Source organism: Rousettus aegyptiacus, unplaced genomic scaffold (genome assembly GCF_014176215.1).
Source record: "Rousettus aegyptiacus isolate mRouAeg1 unplaced genomic scaffold, mRouAeg1.p scaffold_m13_p_3, whole genome shotgun sequence".
Taxonomy (NCBI): Eukaryota; Metazoa; Chordata; class Mammalia; order Chiroptera; family Pteropodidae; genus Rousettus; species Rousettus aegyptiacus.
Window position 1 is genome coordinate 4,337,142 of NW_023416306.1, and position 13,981 is coordinate 4,351,122.

Below are 13,981 nucleotides of genomic sequence, written 5' to 3' on the forward strand. Positions count from 1 at the left end.
GCCGGGTTCCTCCCTCTTGATAACGGGCCTGTAAAGGGCACAGCGTTCCCCACCAGGGCAGGTCTGGGCTGGACGTACCACAGCCCGCGCACTGGTGCTGTGCAATGGCAAGTAGCTGTGGCACCACCAATTCCAACCAACCCACTTGATCTCTTTTCCTAGGCCCTCATCCTTTCGCTACATTTTTCTTTTTTATTATAATTTATTATTTTATTAAATACCTTATAAAAAAGTCCAAACACAAACACCCCCCCACACCCAATCACTGTATTTTTCTTACCTCGCTCTTGTTTTCCCCTGTCCTGGGTTGTAAATGCCTGAGGACAGGTGTGGTCTTGCCCTCTCCTGTATAACCCACAGATCTCCACCCAAACGTGCACCCCAGCAAGGGAACTGGTACTCCTGCTTTCCTCCCTCCACCGCGGGTCTGCCGTGGCTTCGGTGGGTACTGCACAAACCCCACGACTGGCACTCAGTGCAGAGCAGCCGACTGCTTTGTTCCTGAGCACGGAGGAGTCAACCTCCAGTCCTCCCCAGCCTTGCCATGAAAGGTATCCCAAGTGCAAGGCCATGGCTCTTCGGACTGTACATTTGTGGCCATCCATTAAGCAATTCATTACGATTTTAGTAATAAGTCTTCCACAAGCCAACTTAAATAAAAACTTCAATTCAATTAAAGGATTCTGTTACCAAGTCTTCTGACTCACCATCAACATCATGACTACACACAGCAACGATGGTGACTTGCACAGAAAAAAAGTTGCACCAGGGTTTCACCAACTTATAAAATCCATCCAATAACCTTGACTTAATAATTTGGAAACCTGGTTACCCAAATGTACCCTGAAAATTGCTCAAAGGACATCCATATTTTCCTTATTTTATGTATCGCTTTGATAGGAGAGGATTCATTTTCATTTGAAGAGGAATTAAAGTTGCACTGATCAAGCTGAGTGAATTTCAAATCTTAGATTGAACAATATACAGAATTGTCTGTTGTTTTCATAAAAAACAATGTAGCTATTTAAAAAATAATATTCATATGTTTCCCAAAAGTTTTCTCTACTATACCCATACTTTAATTAAACTTTAAAAAAGCCTTCAAAAAAATCTGGAAACACTATGCATTTAGTTGAACTGACAAGGGCATGATCATGAATTAGACAATGCCACAAAGGATGTTACTAATTAAATGTCATGCATCATGGCCCAGCCTAAGCGACATAAAGCTACACAATGGGGCTTACTGCTAACAAATCACGTAAGAAATACACTTCTCTGTATTTAAAGAGCTCTTTTTTCACTTCTAGACTTTGAAAGACTCATAAATCACCAAAAAAGATACATTTCTCTAAGAAAAAAATTTCCTTACACTGTATCCACTAAACAATAGATTTCGTTTTGAATGGGAGGAGGTAATAATCACTCTTACTATTACTCATAATATCATGTTTTAATATTTTTATGTGCTCACATGCATCCAAATTGCTTCATCCCAGCAACTACCTCAAATGTATTCTCAAAAAAACCCCCAAACTTTCCAGATGTGCTAATAATGATCGATTCTTAGTTTTCATTTTTCCCTTTTAAAAATATCTGAAATTGTTACTGTATCAAATAACTTAGCATAGTGAAAGTGACTGGTCACGGGCCTGAACACAGCAAACACTAACCTGGGTTAGCTGTTGCACTGTCAGCCTGGGTGAAGAAAGGCAACTGAAAGTCAAACACTATCGTATGACATTTCTTTCCCCCTTGGGCAATATTCTGAATGGGTCTTAGGACAAGAGATTCTTGGCGTTGGGACTTCTTTTTGGTTTTTCTCCTAACCGACCATCCTTCCTCCAGAATGGACAGTGTTCCGAGGTCAAAGATATGTAACAGTTAGGCAGACAGTGGTCACAAGCAGGCTTCAAGGAGATCCTGGAACTGACTTTTTCACCAGTCTTTGCTCCTTGGGCATCAAGAACCAGCACTAGCACTTAGCAGGCTTTACAACCTGTCTGTGGCTTCCTTGCAATAACAGTCCTTAAACCACAGGTCCCTTAGTCTTTAAATAGGGCCAGGAACTTAGCACAGTAGCCTGAGGTGCCAACTGCAAGAATAAGCCAAGACCTGGGAGCAGCAGGAGGGCTGGCACTGGCTGAGCCAGTCAGTTCTCTAGAAGAGGCAGGGGCCAGGCCGCACCAACACCTCAGGACCGTCTTTAAGGCAATGTAACTAACTATCTCTAACAAGTGATGTTATCACAAGGTAGTTCTAACCATGTACCTTGGGGATAAAATCAGTACACTGTGGTAGGGAGAGGCAAGGATATCTTCATAAAACAGGATTTTGCCAACTTTGTAAAACAGAAATAACTATGAAACTGGTATGTAAACTAAAGAGTAAAACAAATATAAAGAACTATAATATCATTTGTTAATGGAATCTGCCATTTTTCTTTCAAAAAAAGGAAAGGGGAAAAAACTGATCAGGTTTAAATGTATTACTTTTTCAGCGAAAACACTGGTGGCTCAGGTAGCAGTGAACCCAAATCAAGATGGCTTAGACAATACGGAAAATGCATTATGTCACCTAATTTGAAGTCCTGAGGTGACAGTAGCTCCACACTGTCCCGCAGCACTGCAGCTCCAGCCTGAGGCCAGCGGCCCTCCTGGTTTAAGCTGGCTACCAGAAGCGAAGGCCGCCCCACGCCCAACACCAGGGAAGAAAAGGCCTTGACTCCCCTCGGTCTGGGTCAGTCCAGGATGCCTATGATCGGCTCAGAGCAGCGATGCTCAATCCTGGCTGCTGCGAGAGTCACTGGGAGAGTTAAAAAACAAAATACAAAACCCAAACAAGGGGACACTTGCAAACCTCATGGTTAGAGCGCTCTCCCTACTTCGACAGTCCCCTCCCGCCTTGCAATCTTCCTTTTGAACGAAGTCTCCCCTTACTAAACAACAGAACAAAAAACTGAGGTGCAGGCATCTCCCCACACCAGTTAATTCAATCCCTGAGGGTGGGACCTGGACACAAATCTTTGTAAGCTCCTGAGGAAATTCTAAAGGACAGCCAGGGCCGAACACCACCCAATCAGCCCCACCCACCCCCTCCCCAAGCCCGAGATAGGTTGTTTTTGTGAGATACAAAAGGGGTGAAGGGAGGAGGATAGTGGCTGCTCCGTGGGCAACCGACCGGCTCCGCACAGATTCCCTGTTTAAGTATCTAGCACACAAAGACCCTGGTGAGCTGGTTCACAGAAAGATAAACATGTATGTCTCTTAAGCACATTAAAAATGCCCACCCTCACTCATGACGGAGCTACTAATCAAAACCATACTAAGATATTATTTCTTATCAGACTAGTGAAAGTCTCAAAGTTGGAGAACACACCCTCTTGGCTAGGCTTTGGGAACACAGCCACTCCCGTGCCTTACTAGTGATGGGAGTATACACTGTACTACCCTACCGGAAGGCGACTGGGAAGTAATTTAGTACCTACATTAATATCTATCTACTACTACTAATCTACTAAGTAATACCTACCTGCTAATAACAATTACAAATGCATTGACCCTTTAGCCCAACATCTGTTATATAACACAAACTTGCTTGTATTTGCAAAAAGAAACACTGGGAACAATTTTTAAAAAAACCCCAAAAACTAATAAAACTGGTTTCCCAGAGGCAGTGGTGCAATGAAAGGACAGAGGGCCCGGCACGGGAGCAGGCTGCTCGGAACTGCATTTGTACTACGGTCCTGCAGTTTAGATCAGAAAATGTATTGTCTATTCTAAATTATCAAATTTAATTTAAAAATAAATTTTAAAAGTGGCAACGAGGCTCACAGGAAAATTTATAGGATTTAAAATATTTGGATTACACAATTAAATTCATTAGACCATAAATAAGGTATGTCTGTTACACGTTGCCATCCCCGAACACCCAACCACCAAAGGATAAGAATATTCAATAGAATATCAAAACCATGTTCCACAAAATGGTTTAAAAAATTAAAATTTTGATTAAATAAATTCTAAATCTAAACCCCCTCATTTCATTGTGAAGATTTTCAAAAGGCATAAGTCCACATTCAGAAAGTAATGTTTTTGATAGAAAAAAACCCTCAAGCTATCAAGAAACACTTGATTTCAACCCTACTAGCTCTATAAAATCAGTAATAAATCCCAAAAGCACGACTTTACCTTCCTGAACCACAGCTTTCTCTACTGAAAAACAGAAATGATGTCTATCATACCTACACCACGTACCCAAAAATTTTAAAAGGTAGATGAAAGTACTTTAAAAATATTTAAATCTATACACATCCACAGGAGACACTGCAATTCAGGATGCTGCAGAATCACCAATAAAACCATGAATTACTAAATGATACTGCATAAGTAGAAAATACAGAAGTTTATGTTGAATCTAATCAATACCAGGACAAATCCAAGAGTTGTTTGTTTTGTTTTTATATAAGCAAAATCATATGGTATTTGTCTTCCTCTGACATTTTATTTAGCCTATTACCCTCGAGGCCCATCCATGTTGTTGCAAATGGCAACATTTCTTTCTTTTTTATTGCTGAGTAATATCCCATTGTATATATGTAAAGTAAATCTGCAATTTTTTGATTTAGAAAAGAAACAGGATTTAAAACTTAAAGACAAGTTAAAATCATTCCCATGCAAAATCTGAATGTTAACCAACTCCCCAAAAAAAGAAAAGAACTAATCCCAGATAAAAATGTAAAGTCTTAATTGCGTAAACTACTAAATATCACCTTACATATATAAGACGCATACATGGAGACATCTCCTTTGGGGACATCATTGGTTCTCACAGCTTTAAATACCATCTATAACCTGATGACTCTCAGGTTCTCTGTCCGGCCTGGACCACTACCCTGAATTTGAACTTGTAGATTCAACTGCGTATTTTGATATCCACCTGGATGCCTTATAGCAACGGTCTCCAACCTTTGTGGCACCAGGGACCTGCGCTCACGTGAGCATCTACTGCCTGATGACCTGAAGTGGAGCTGAGGCGGTGATGCTGGCGCTGGGGAGAGACTGCAAATACAGATGAAGCTTTGCTCCTGCTCGTCTGCCTACCAGCCACTCACCTCATGCTGGGCAGCCCGGTTCCTAACAGGTCATGGACAGGTACCAGTCCATGAACCGGGGGTTTGGGACTCCTGCCTTGAAGGGATCACAAATGCAGTCTGTCCCCAAAGAAGCTCCTGATCGCCATACCTGCCCCCAACCCACATCCCCAAACTTGCTCCTCTAGTCTACATTTCAGTAAAAGGCAACTGTTTTTCCAGTTATTCAGTCCAAAACCCTTGGAGTTACCCTGACTCCTCGCACATGCCGTATTTCACACCTATCCAAGAGGAAATCCAGTCAGCTGTGCCTTCAGACAGGCACAGAACCTGACCCGTTCACCACTGCCACCACCGTAGTCCAAGCCACCACCATTCTCACCTAGATTAGGGCAATCGGCCCTAAGCGGACTCCCGGCCTCCTCCTTGGCTCTCCTTCAGAACACAGCAGCCAGAGAGGTTTTATTAAAGCATATATCAGGTCCCGTGGCTCCTCCCTCAGAATTCTCCAAAGGCTTCCAAACCACACGAGTAAAAGTCAAAATACTTACAATGGCCATGAAGGCCCCCCTTTTCTCCGCCGTTCTCCCTGCGCTCCCCTCCATTTCACCTGTGACTACTCTTCTGCGCCCCCTGCTCCAGCTACTCGGGGCTTTCCCCTGAACGCGCTGAGCAAGCTCTGCCTCAGAACCTTTGCACCCTGCTTGCCTCTGCCTGAGATGTTTCTACTCCATATTTCCATGGCTCCTTCACTCTCCTCCCTCCTCAGGTCTTTACTCAAATGCTGCCTTCTCAGTGGGGTCTCTCTAGCCCTCTAACTAAAATCGCACCCTCTCCATCATATCCTATTTTCTGTTATTTTTCTCCTCAACACCTACCACCATCTAACACACTCTATATTCTACTTACTTAGCTTATTTATGGCCTGTCTCCTCCCACTAGAATTTAAGTTATAGGAGGGCAGGGATGTGTTTTCTATTCACTAATGTACCACCAATGACTAAAACACGACCAGGTACATGTGTGTGCTCAATAAACACTCATTGAAGAAAGAAAGAAACACCAATGGAAAAGTAGTTTACTAGTCAATGTTTTCAATCCTGTTTTACCAATTCTCCTAAAAGTGAATTTTCTTAGTCAAGCCACTGAAATTTGGAAGAAATATACATGAAATCACATCATGGTCTCCTTTTTCCCCTACATAGGACCGGCCCTTCTGATCCTGGCAAAAAGATGCCGTGTGCCCACTGCTCTCAGATTCACCACCACCTCCACGCCACGTTATTCTTGGCTTCCAGATTCACGTCTGATCTGACACTGTGTGACTGCAAGTTTTTAACTCCAACCTATATGGATGTTAACCAACTCTAGAAAGATCAGCCTATGAAAGATCAAAAACAATTTGTAACAAAGACCGTGCTCATGTTCCCCTAGAAAAAGAATACCCAGGGTCCCAAAAAATTGATTTATAAATGTGACTTAGGCAAATTCCTTCATAAAAAGGTGCTGCAAAGAAGTGACTCTTTGGTTAGGCTGCCATCGGTTGTTTTTAAATCTTAAATCTTTGTATTTTTTGTATTACAAAGTAACACAAATTTGTTGTAAAAAGAAATCTGGAATACCACAAATGCAAAGTAAAAAGTCAGTCTTCTCCTATTCGATCTAAATTACAATTCCCTAGAGATAACTATTTCAGTCTAAATCCTCCACACTTCTTCTCTGCATGTACGAATAATTTTTATTTTACAAAAATGGGGCCATGCCATGCACATTGATCTCCAAGTTGCTTTTTTCCACTTACTACTACATGGACGTCTTTTAGTGTTAGTACTTTACACTATGCCGATAATAAACATCCTCTGTGATTTTTTGATCGACTTTCCATAGCAGTGGTCCTCAAACATTTTCTTATCTCAGGACCTCTTTGACACTCTTGAAAATTATTGAGGACCCTAAAGAGCTTCTGTTTATATAGGTTATCTCATCGATATTTATCATATTAGAAGTTTAAACTGAAAATATTTATTTATCCATTTAAAATAAAGTTTTATTATTACAGAAAAACAACTGTTTTTACCCTACTTTTAGATAATCATAGTCTTCTTTGAAGATACACCAAAACTCGGTTAGTGGTTATTTCTTAAAGATTAGTTGTGATATAGAATCTATAACTGTTATCAATGAACTTCTATATTCTGTTACATTAAAAACTATTGCTTCATCTTACACCTTAAATGGATCTTTTACCTGTGTGTGACTTTATAATATCATATGTTGATTATTTAGAAAATACTGATTCACTGAATTATGAAGATCTTCCAAATAACATATTTCATTATAAGATATCAAAATACCACATTTGTATTTACCACCAATCTCTACAACGCAGTAACAGATATGTTTTCCAAAAATCTTAATTTTCACTGGAAATCTACAATTTTTAGCATCGGCAACAGATAGTACCAGTTGTTTTCCTTGAACGACTCCTTTATCCATTTTTTAGTCTGGACAACTATAGTTCATGGGTTGTAGTTTTGTGGGTCATAGTTTCAAGTAAAAATGATGGTCCATGAGAAAAGCAGCTAGTTTAGCTTGCAATTCAAACAACTGCCCCGGTGCTCTTCCTAGAGATAACCATCACACCTCGCTCAGAACACAACAGAAATGCATTATGCCCACTTCCCATTTCACCCTACGGAATATTAAAAAGACACACACACTAGGATCAAGACTTAATAAAATTAATAACTTTTTGCTGCTTCATCAAGGGCATTCTTAAGGAAAACTAAAATTTTTTAAGTAATTTTTTTTTTTCTATGAGTGCACAGCATGAATATAGGCTACTGGTGTAGTAAGGTTCCACAGCCTTGATTCAGGCTAAGGTGCCTACGTTACTTCTGCATCATTAGGACAAAAAGTGCAAATAACATCTTAATACTGTAATAATGTGCAAACAGTTTTAATCCTGGATCCCCAAAGGGATATCAGGGACATCGAGAGGACACTGTTCTACACTAGGACAGTTTCCCAGGAGATTACTGGGTCTTTGGTATATATATACACTTTAAATTCTGATAAGTCTGGCCAAAGCTCTCCAGAAAGTCTGTACCAATTTTCAGTATGTAAGCCTGTGTGATTGTCACTAGTTAAAAGTGTAAATAATTCACTTTATAAATGCTGGATTTGGGCCACGTCAGAATATAACATATCACCATATCTGCCTGTCTAAAACCAATGCTAAAATATAACTGAATGTTTCAAGGCAAAGTAAAATCCAAGTACCCAGATTTGGTGAATATTTTTCTGTAAGAAAAGTGAAATCTCAACTGTCAAATGCAAGTTCACTGAAGAGACCTTTGTTTATTGTAGTCACCCATTGTTAAGAGGTATTTGTGATTGAATTTCAAAGTATACGCCCCTTGCACACATCTTACATCTGCTTATAGGGTGGGTGGGCTCAGTCGATATTTTATTATAAACTACACGGTCTGAAAAACGTCAGGCTGCAACGGTACCGATAGGACCCTAATTAATTGGTTCACAGCCAGCCCCTATCATAGACGTCGGTCTAAGCTGACCCTTAGCTTGAAACCGTCACACAGAATTACTGGAAGTGAATAGTATATAACATGTACTGTCAGAATTCAAATGCCAATTATGTCCATAAAAATGTCAAAGACTACACCTTTCTTGCCCCGAATGTCATCTGAAACAGGGAGAAAAAGGAAGAAAGCTCCATCCACGGGGAAAGGATCACTCTTTGTAGAAGATGAAGCACTAGAAGATGGGTATACTCAGTTCGGGAGGAACGCTGCTTCCCCACTCCATTTTTCCTACCTAACTCCAAAGTGCGTACTTTCAAGTCCTACTTACGACTGAAAAGGCTGAGGTTATTAGTGTCAACTAGGATCTGTGGCTCTTAAGCCTTAGGGAGCACAAACCACTCTCAGTATAGAAAGCAGTAAAGGAGCCACGCACCTGGGGTTGGACAAGCCCATGCCTTAGGTTAGAGCACAATCATGGACTATGGATCCTGGGAAATCACTTAAGTCCAACCTCCTCAGCAAACTGGAACAGTAAAATGGCTTGTCCAAGGTCAACAGTCAGTTAGAAAGGGAATCGGGCAAGAATTAAGCAACTCGAAAATTTTTTGAATAAAGTCTTACAGTCACCAAGTAACTTTTTCTCTACAAAGAAGCTAAGAGATACCAGAAATTAAGTGGTAACTACAGTAACAGAAGTTTTGAGTAGAACTAGAAGGACCCGACACAAGCGCTGTTCAGTGAAGTTCCTTATGCATTCCTAAAGCTGAAAACATAAGGGAAGATGTGACCAGAAAGCTTGAAAAACACTCACCGTGTTCCACAAACACATTGCAGTGTGGACCCCCATGCCTCGATGATTCCTTCTTCCCTCCTCCTTTGATAAAGTGTAGGGCAGGCAAACTTGGCCTTCTTTGGTCCCCAAGAACTTTTCCAGGCTGCTGCCCCATAAAGTAACGATGGGCACCTCTTTCCAGGAGAGGGTTCCAGATCTTTCAGAATGGTCAGTGAGCTTAGGACAACTGTATATACGTATATGTGGGATTTCACATTCACCGCATCTCCACAAGTCAGTAATTGAGGTCAATCACAAAAAACAGCTTCCATAACAAAAGGAAGCAGTTTTTAGGCTGACAAATGTAAACGGGAGTTCCAATTACTTTCGCAGTTGATCGATTTGAAGTACTGTTAATTGCAGGGCTACCCCCGAATTTCTTGATTTTAAGTGTCTTTTACTGGCTGATTAACAGTCTCTTTCCTTTCAAGGAGAAAAACCTAAACAAATATTCACAAGGGATGCTGCAGAAGGGTCGGGAATACTGAAGTCATTTCGATTCCCACACATAAAGGAAATGCTGATCGTCTTTGGATGCTTCTGCCGAACTTTTCCTGTGGAAGTCACCCACCCCCTAGTTTCTTCCTCTTCCGACAAATTTCCTGCCGAATAGCCGCCGCTCCTGCTCCTCTACCCTGCTCGCCGGAAAAGGACACGGGTCACCCAGGCTTCAGCGACAGCTTGCCCTCCACCCTGACGAGAAGGAATGCATTGCCAGCAACTTTTAAGTCCGCTTTTTAAAAGGCCTGTGAAACGAGTCCAGACTTTTCCTTTGCATTAAAGTTTTTGGCAGGGCTGAGACTAGGGGGGCCGTAGGTGACATTGGGAGAAGTCAGGGCATTAGTGGCTCCCGGGAGCAACCTGGGGGAAAGGGGAAGCCGCTTGACAGAAGGGAGGGGATTTGAATGGGGGGCTCCGACGCCAAACTTAGGGCCAGGAGTCGGAGAGAGGTGCAGCTACGGGGTGAGAGGGAGGCTGTCGGGGCGCGGCACCGGCGGCTTACTCGGGGACGACGCTCCTCCACGCCTCAGGAAACCGGGTGTCCCAGGTCTAGGGGAAACAGAGACCACCACCAGGATCCCACAACCGGGCCGGGGTTGTAAGGGACGAAAGACTCCCGCGGCTTCGAAGGCGGGAGACGGCGGAGGGGGGAGGAGGCCCGGCCGCCTCAGATGCCCCGAGCCCGGGGGTCTCTGCCCAAGACACCCCCTCCCCCGGCTCCGGACGTTGCCGCCGCCAGGCAGTCACATCCCCCGAGCTCCGGCGTGGGGCCCAGCCTCCCCCCGCAGGAAAGGGCCGTGGACAACGGAGGGGCTCCTCAGCCGCAAGACCCGGGAACCGGCTCCGGCTCCAGCGCTGGTCAGAGATGGACACAGACCCCCGCGGCCGCCATGATGGATTATGAGCCGCTCCACAACGAGGCCAGGCTCCGCCCCTGGCCCCGCCCCCGGCGACGTCCGGAGCGCGCGTCGCGAGGACCGGGACCCTCTGGACGCCGCTTTCGGGGACGCAGCAGTGCCTCCCTGCTCTGGTCTCTCTTCCCTCCAGAACCTGGCCCGGTTCGACCTTTTAAACGTGGTTTTTCCGAGGGCAAGGTGAGTAGTAAGGAAGCACCCGCCTCCTCTGTACTACCATTGGTCTTCGATAATCCGGGTCAGGTCTCTCTCCTGCGACCTATTGGCCGATGAAGGCAGTGGGCTATAGCCCCCAGCCAACCGCTTTCAGCTCAGCCCGCAGGGTATGCCGGGAGTTGTGGTCCCGGGGCGCCCGCCCCTGTCCGCGCGCGCCCGAGACTTCTTGCCCTGTACTCCCGGCTCCTGAGCTTGGGTTCCGCCCTCTAGGGAGCCGGTGGACTTTCGCTGGCCTCGCAGGAGGCTGGCCAATGCCTCCCCTGCGCGGGTTGTAAGACCCGCGAGGAGCCAAAGCAGAGGGAAAACTGCGGATTGGATTTTCCCAGAACTGGAGTTGGATTACTTCCTTGAGTCTCTTTAAAGGAGAACATTTGGTTCGCTCCTGGAAACCAAGGTATTTGGTGCCCACTCCCTGACCCCCAATTTTCCACTTTTTCCTTAAGAAGCGTAAATATTAGAACTAGCGAAAAATAAATGACTATGAAGCATCTGACATATTGCTAGAGAATTCATTGTTTCTTTGGGGCATCAGGAGCCTCACTCAAAGAAACATCATTTGTTACGCCTTTCCAAGGGTGAGCCAGGCGCAATCATAAGATGTTTGAGCAGAACCTGAACAATTAAAACGACCTCATTTCACAGGTGTATATGTATCCACATGAAGACATACATCCTGTTAGCTGAGAAAATGCCCAGGTGGCTAGCAGGCCTACGGAGCTAGCCAGTAACTCAGACACAAACTCACACCTGATGGAACCCACCTTCTGCAACTAAAAATCACCCTGGCTCCCTATTCTTTACACTCCGTATCTCCCCAGAGCGATGCATCTACCTGACCAGGATGTACCCATTTCTGAGGGGATCCACTCATTACAGCGCCTACTCTACACCAGTTATGCTTTTCATAACTGTATCATTGCATTTAATCCTCACTACAGCCCAAAGCAGCATGTACTATTCTCTATCGTAGTTTGGAAAATATTCAGAAACATGGCTTACTCAAGGTCACTTGCTTAGTATGTGACAAAGTCAGGGTTTAAATCTAGATTGATGTTTTTTGTGCCAAAGCCCATTGTTTTTTCACTGTACCATTCATTATCAAGGAACTGTTGGCCTAATGTTAGACGACTGATTTTTTTAATGAGTTCTGATATCAGGTGGGAAACTACAGCTGCATTATAGTCCTTGTACATTGTTGTTATCTTGTGTTATGTATTTTGGAAATATTTCTACTGGACTGGGAAATGGTGTTTTTATGTAAGCTTCAAAAAGAAAGTCACCTGGCGGAAACAAATGTGAAGCATATGAAAATTTGTGCCCAAATTCAGAACTGATTTTTATTCAGATGTTAATTGGTTTAGCTTTGCTCTCACAAAACAATCTCGCTGACAAACTTGATCCTGGCTTATAAGTCACTCTTAAAACTTCCACAGCCTTGTTCCTTTATTTACTCATTATCTTATCCTGATTACTGCCCCAATTTTTCTTTTTGGAAACTTCCTTTTTATTTCTATTCATGTTTTGGTTTTTGCTCATCTTCATTCTCTAGCTTAGCTTAAAATGAAGCAACCAAATCAGAAACTCTAATATATGTGTGTGTGTGTGTGTATATATATATGTGTGTGTATATATATATATATATATACATATATATATATTTGATAAGCAGTTATTGTGCCAAGCACTGCTCTAGGTGCTGGAATTCAATGGGGGACAGGGTGGGGGGGAGCACAGGCACGCACAACTCATACTTGTCCTCCCAGAGCACACAGAGACAGGCAACAAGCTAAATGAGTAACAATCCAAGGTATGTTTCAATGCTGGAAATAAAATTTCTAGACCCATAGCCATTCACAGGAAGTCCAACTCATTCTCTGAAGGATTGTTCTTTTTAATTTTCTATGCCTACAGCACCTAATACTCCTAGGTGGTCACCCATCCAAATACTAACCAGGCCCGGTCCTGCTTAGCTTCTGAGATCAGGCGAGATAGGGCATGTTCACAGTGGCATGGCCATAGACTGAAGGATTGCTTGATACCTCTCTAGAGCCGAGACCTATTTCACAGTTACTAATAGGCTTCATCCAGTCACTTTAATTCTCTGAATTGCTTTCTTCACTTACAAGTGGGGGGTCATACCCACCAACTTTACAAGGTTATCATGAGAAACAAATAAGATCTTGTTTGGATTTCACAATTAAAGGTTGAAATTATGCTTCATAGAACTGAGGATAAAAACCAGATGCACTTGATCCGAACACTTATCCCAAATCTCCATTTTTCTACTTCCACCGTTTTCTAATTTCGGGTGAGCCCACGGCCAGACTGTATTTCTAGAAATGCACTATACTTTACTACTTCCTGTATAACACTGTAGAATGATACTTTTGAGGACTTAAACTAGAATCTAGAGCCTAGCATATGCCTGAGTCAGAATTGTTTCCAAATATTGAATAAATCCCTTATGTCGTTATTCTTTTCATTAGTGACTCATTTCAGTCTAATTCTGTCCTTTAATAAATTTGCTAAAGGGATTCAGTACTAGTGTAATTGAACTGTCATTCCATTCAGTTCATTCCATTTTTTTACCTGCTGGAATACACTTAACAAGGGCGCCCTCTAGTGAGCCACAGAAAATAATCATTGAAAGGTGTTTTCAAACCTTAGTTATTGCCACTTAGTAGGCACCACCGTTCAGCAGAAGCTGAATGGACAGCACAGGTTGGCAGCCTGGGAGAGACCACGTGAGAAGGACAGCTTTCAACAAGCTTACATAGGACCCTAGTCAAAAGCAAACCAAACCAGGGATTCAGGCTCCCCTCCTTTACCATTCATCCCCCTCTCTCAAGAGATACATGGCCTGCCACGTGTTCTTGAAAAT

The 13,981-nt window shown here is 43.1% G+C and overlaps 1 protein-coding gene across 1 annotated transcript in view; it reads right to left on the reverse strand.

The window, feature by feature from the left end:
• The window catches only part of ABL1 (ABL proto-oncogene 1, non-receptor tyrosine kinase), a 106,045-nt gene extending 95,028 nt beyond the window's left edge, over window positions 1-11,017 (reverse strand). Inside the window, exon 1 of the mRNA XM_016133842.2 lies at window positions 9,449-11,017. Coding sequence (XP_015989328.2) covers window positions 9,449-9,584 — 136 coding nt within the window. The 5' untranslated portion in view covers window positions 9,585-11,017. The remainder of the gene's footprint in view (window positions 1-9,448) is intronic.
• Between the last annotated feature and the right edge of the window lie 2,964 nt (window positions 11,018-13,981).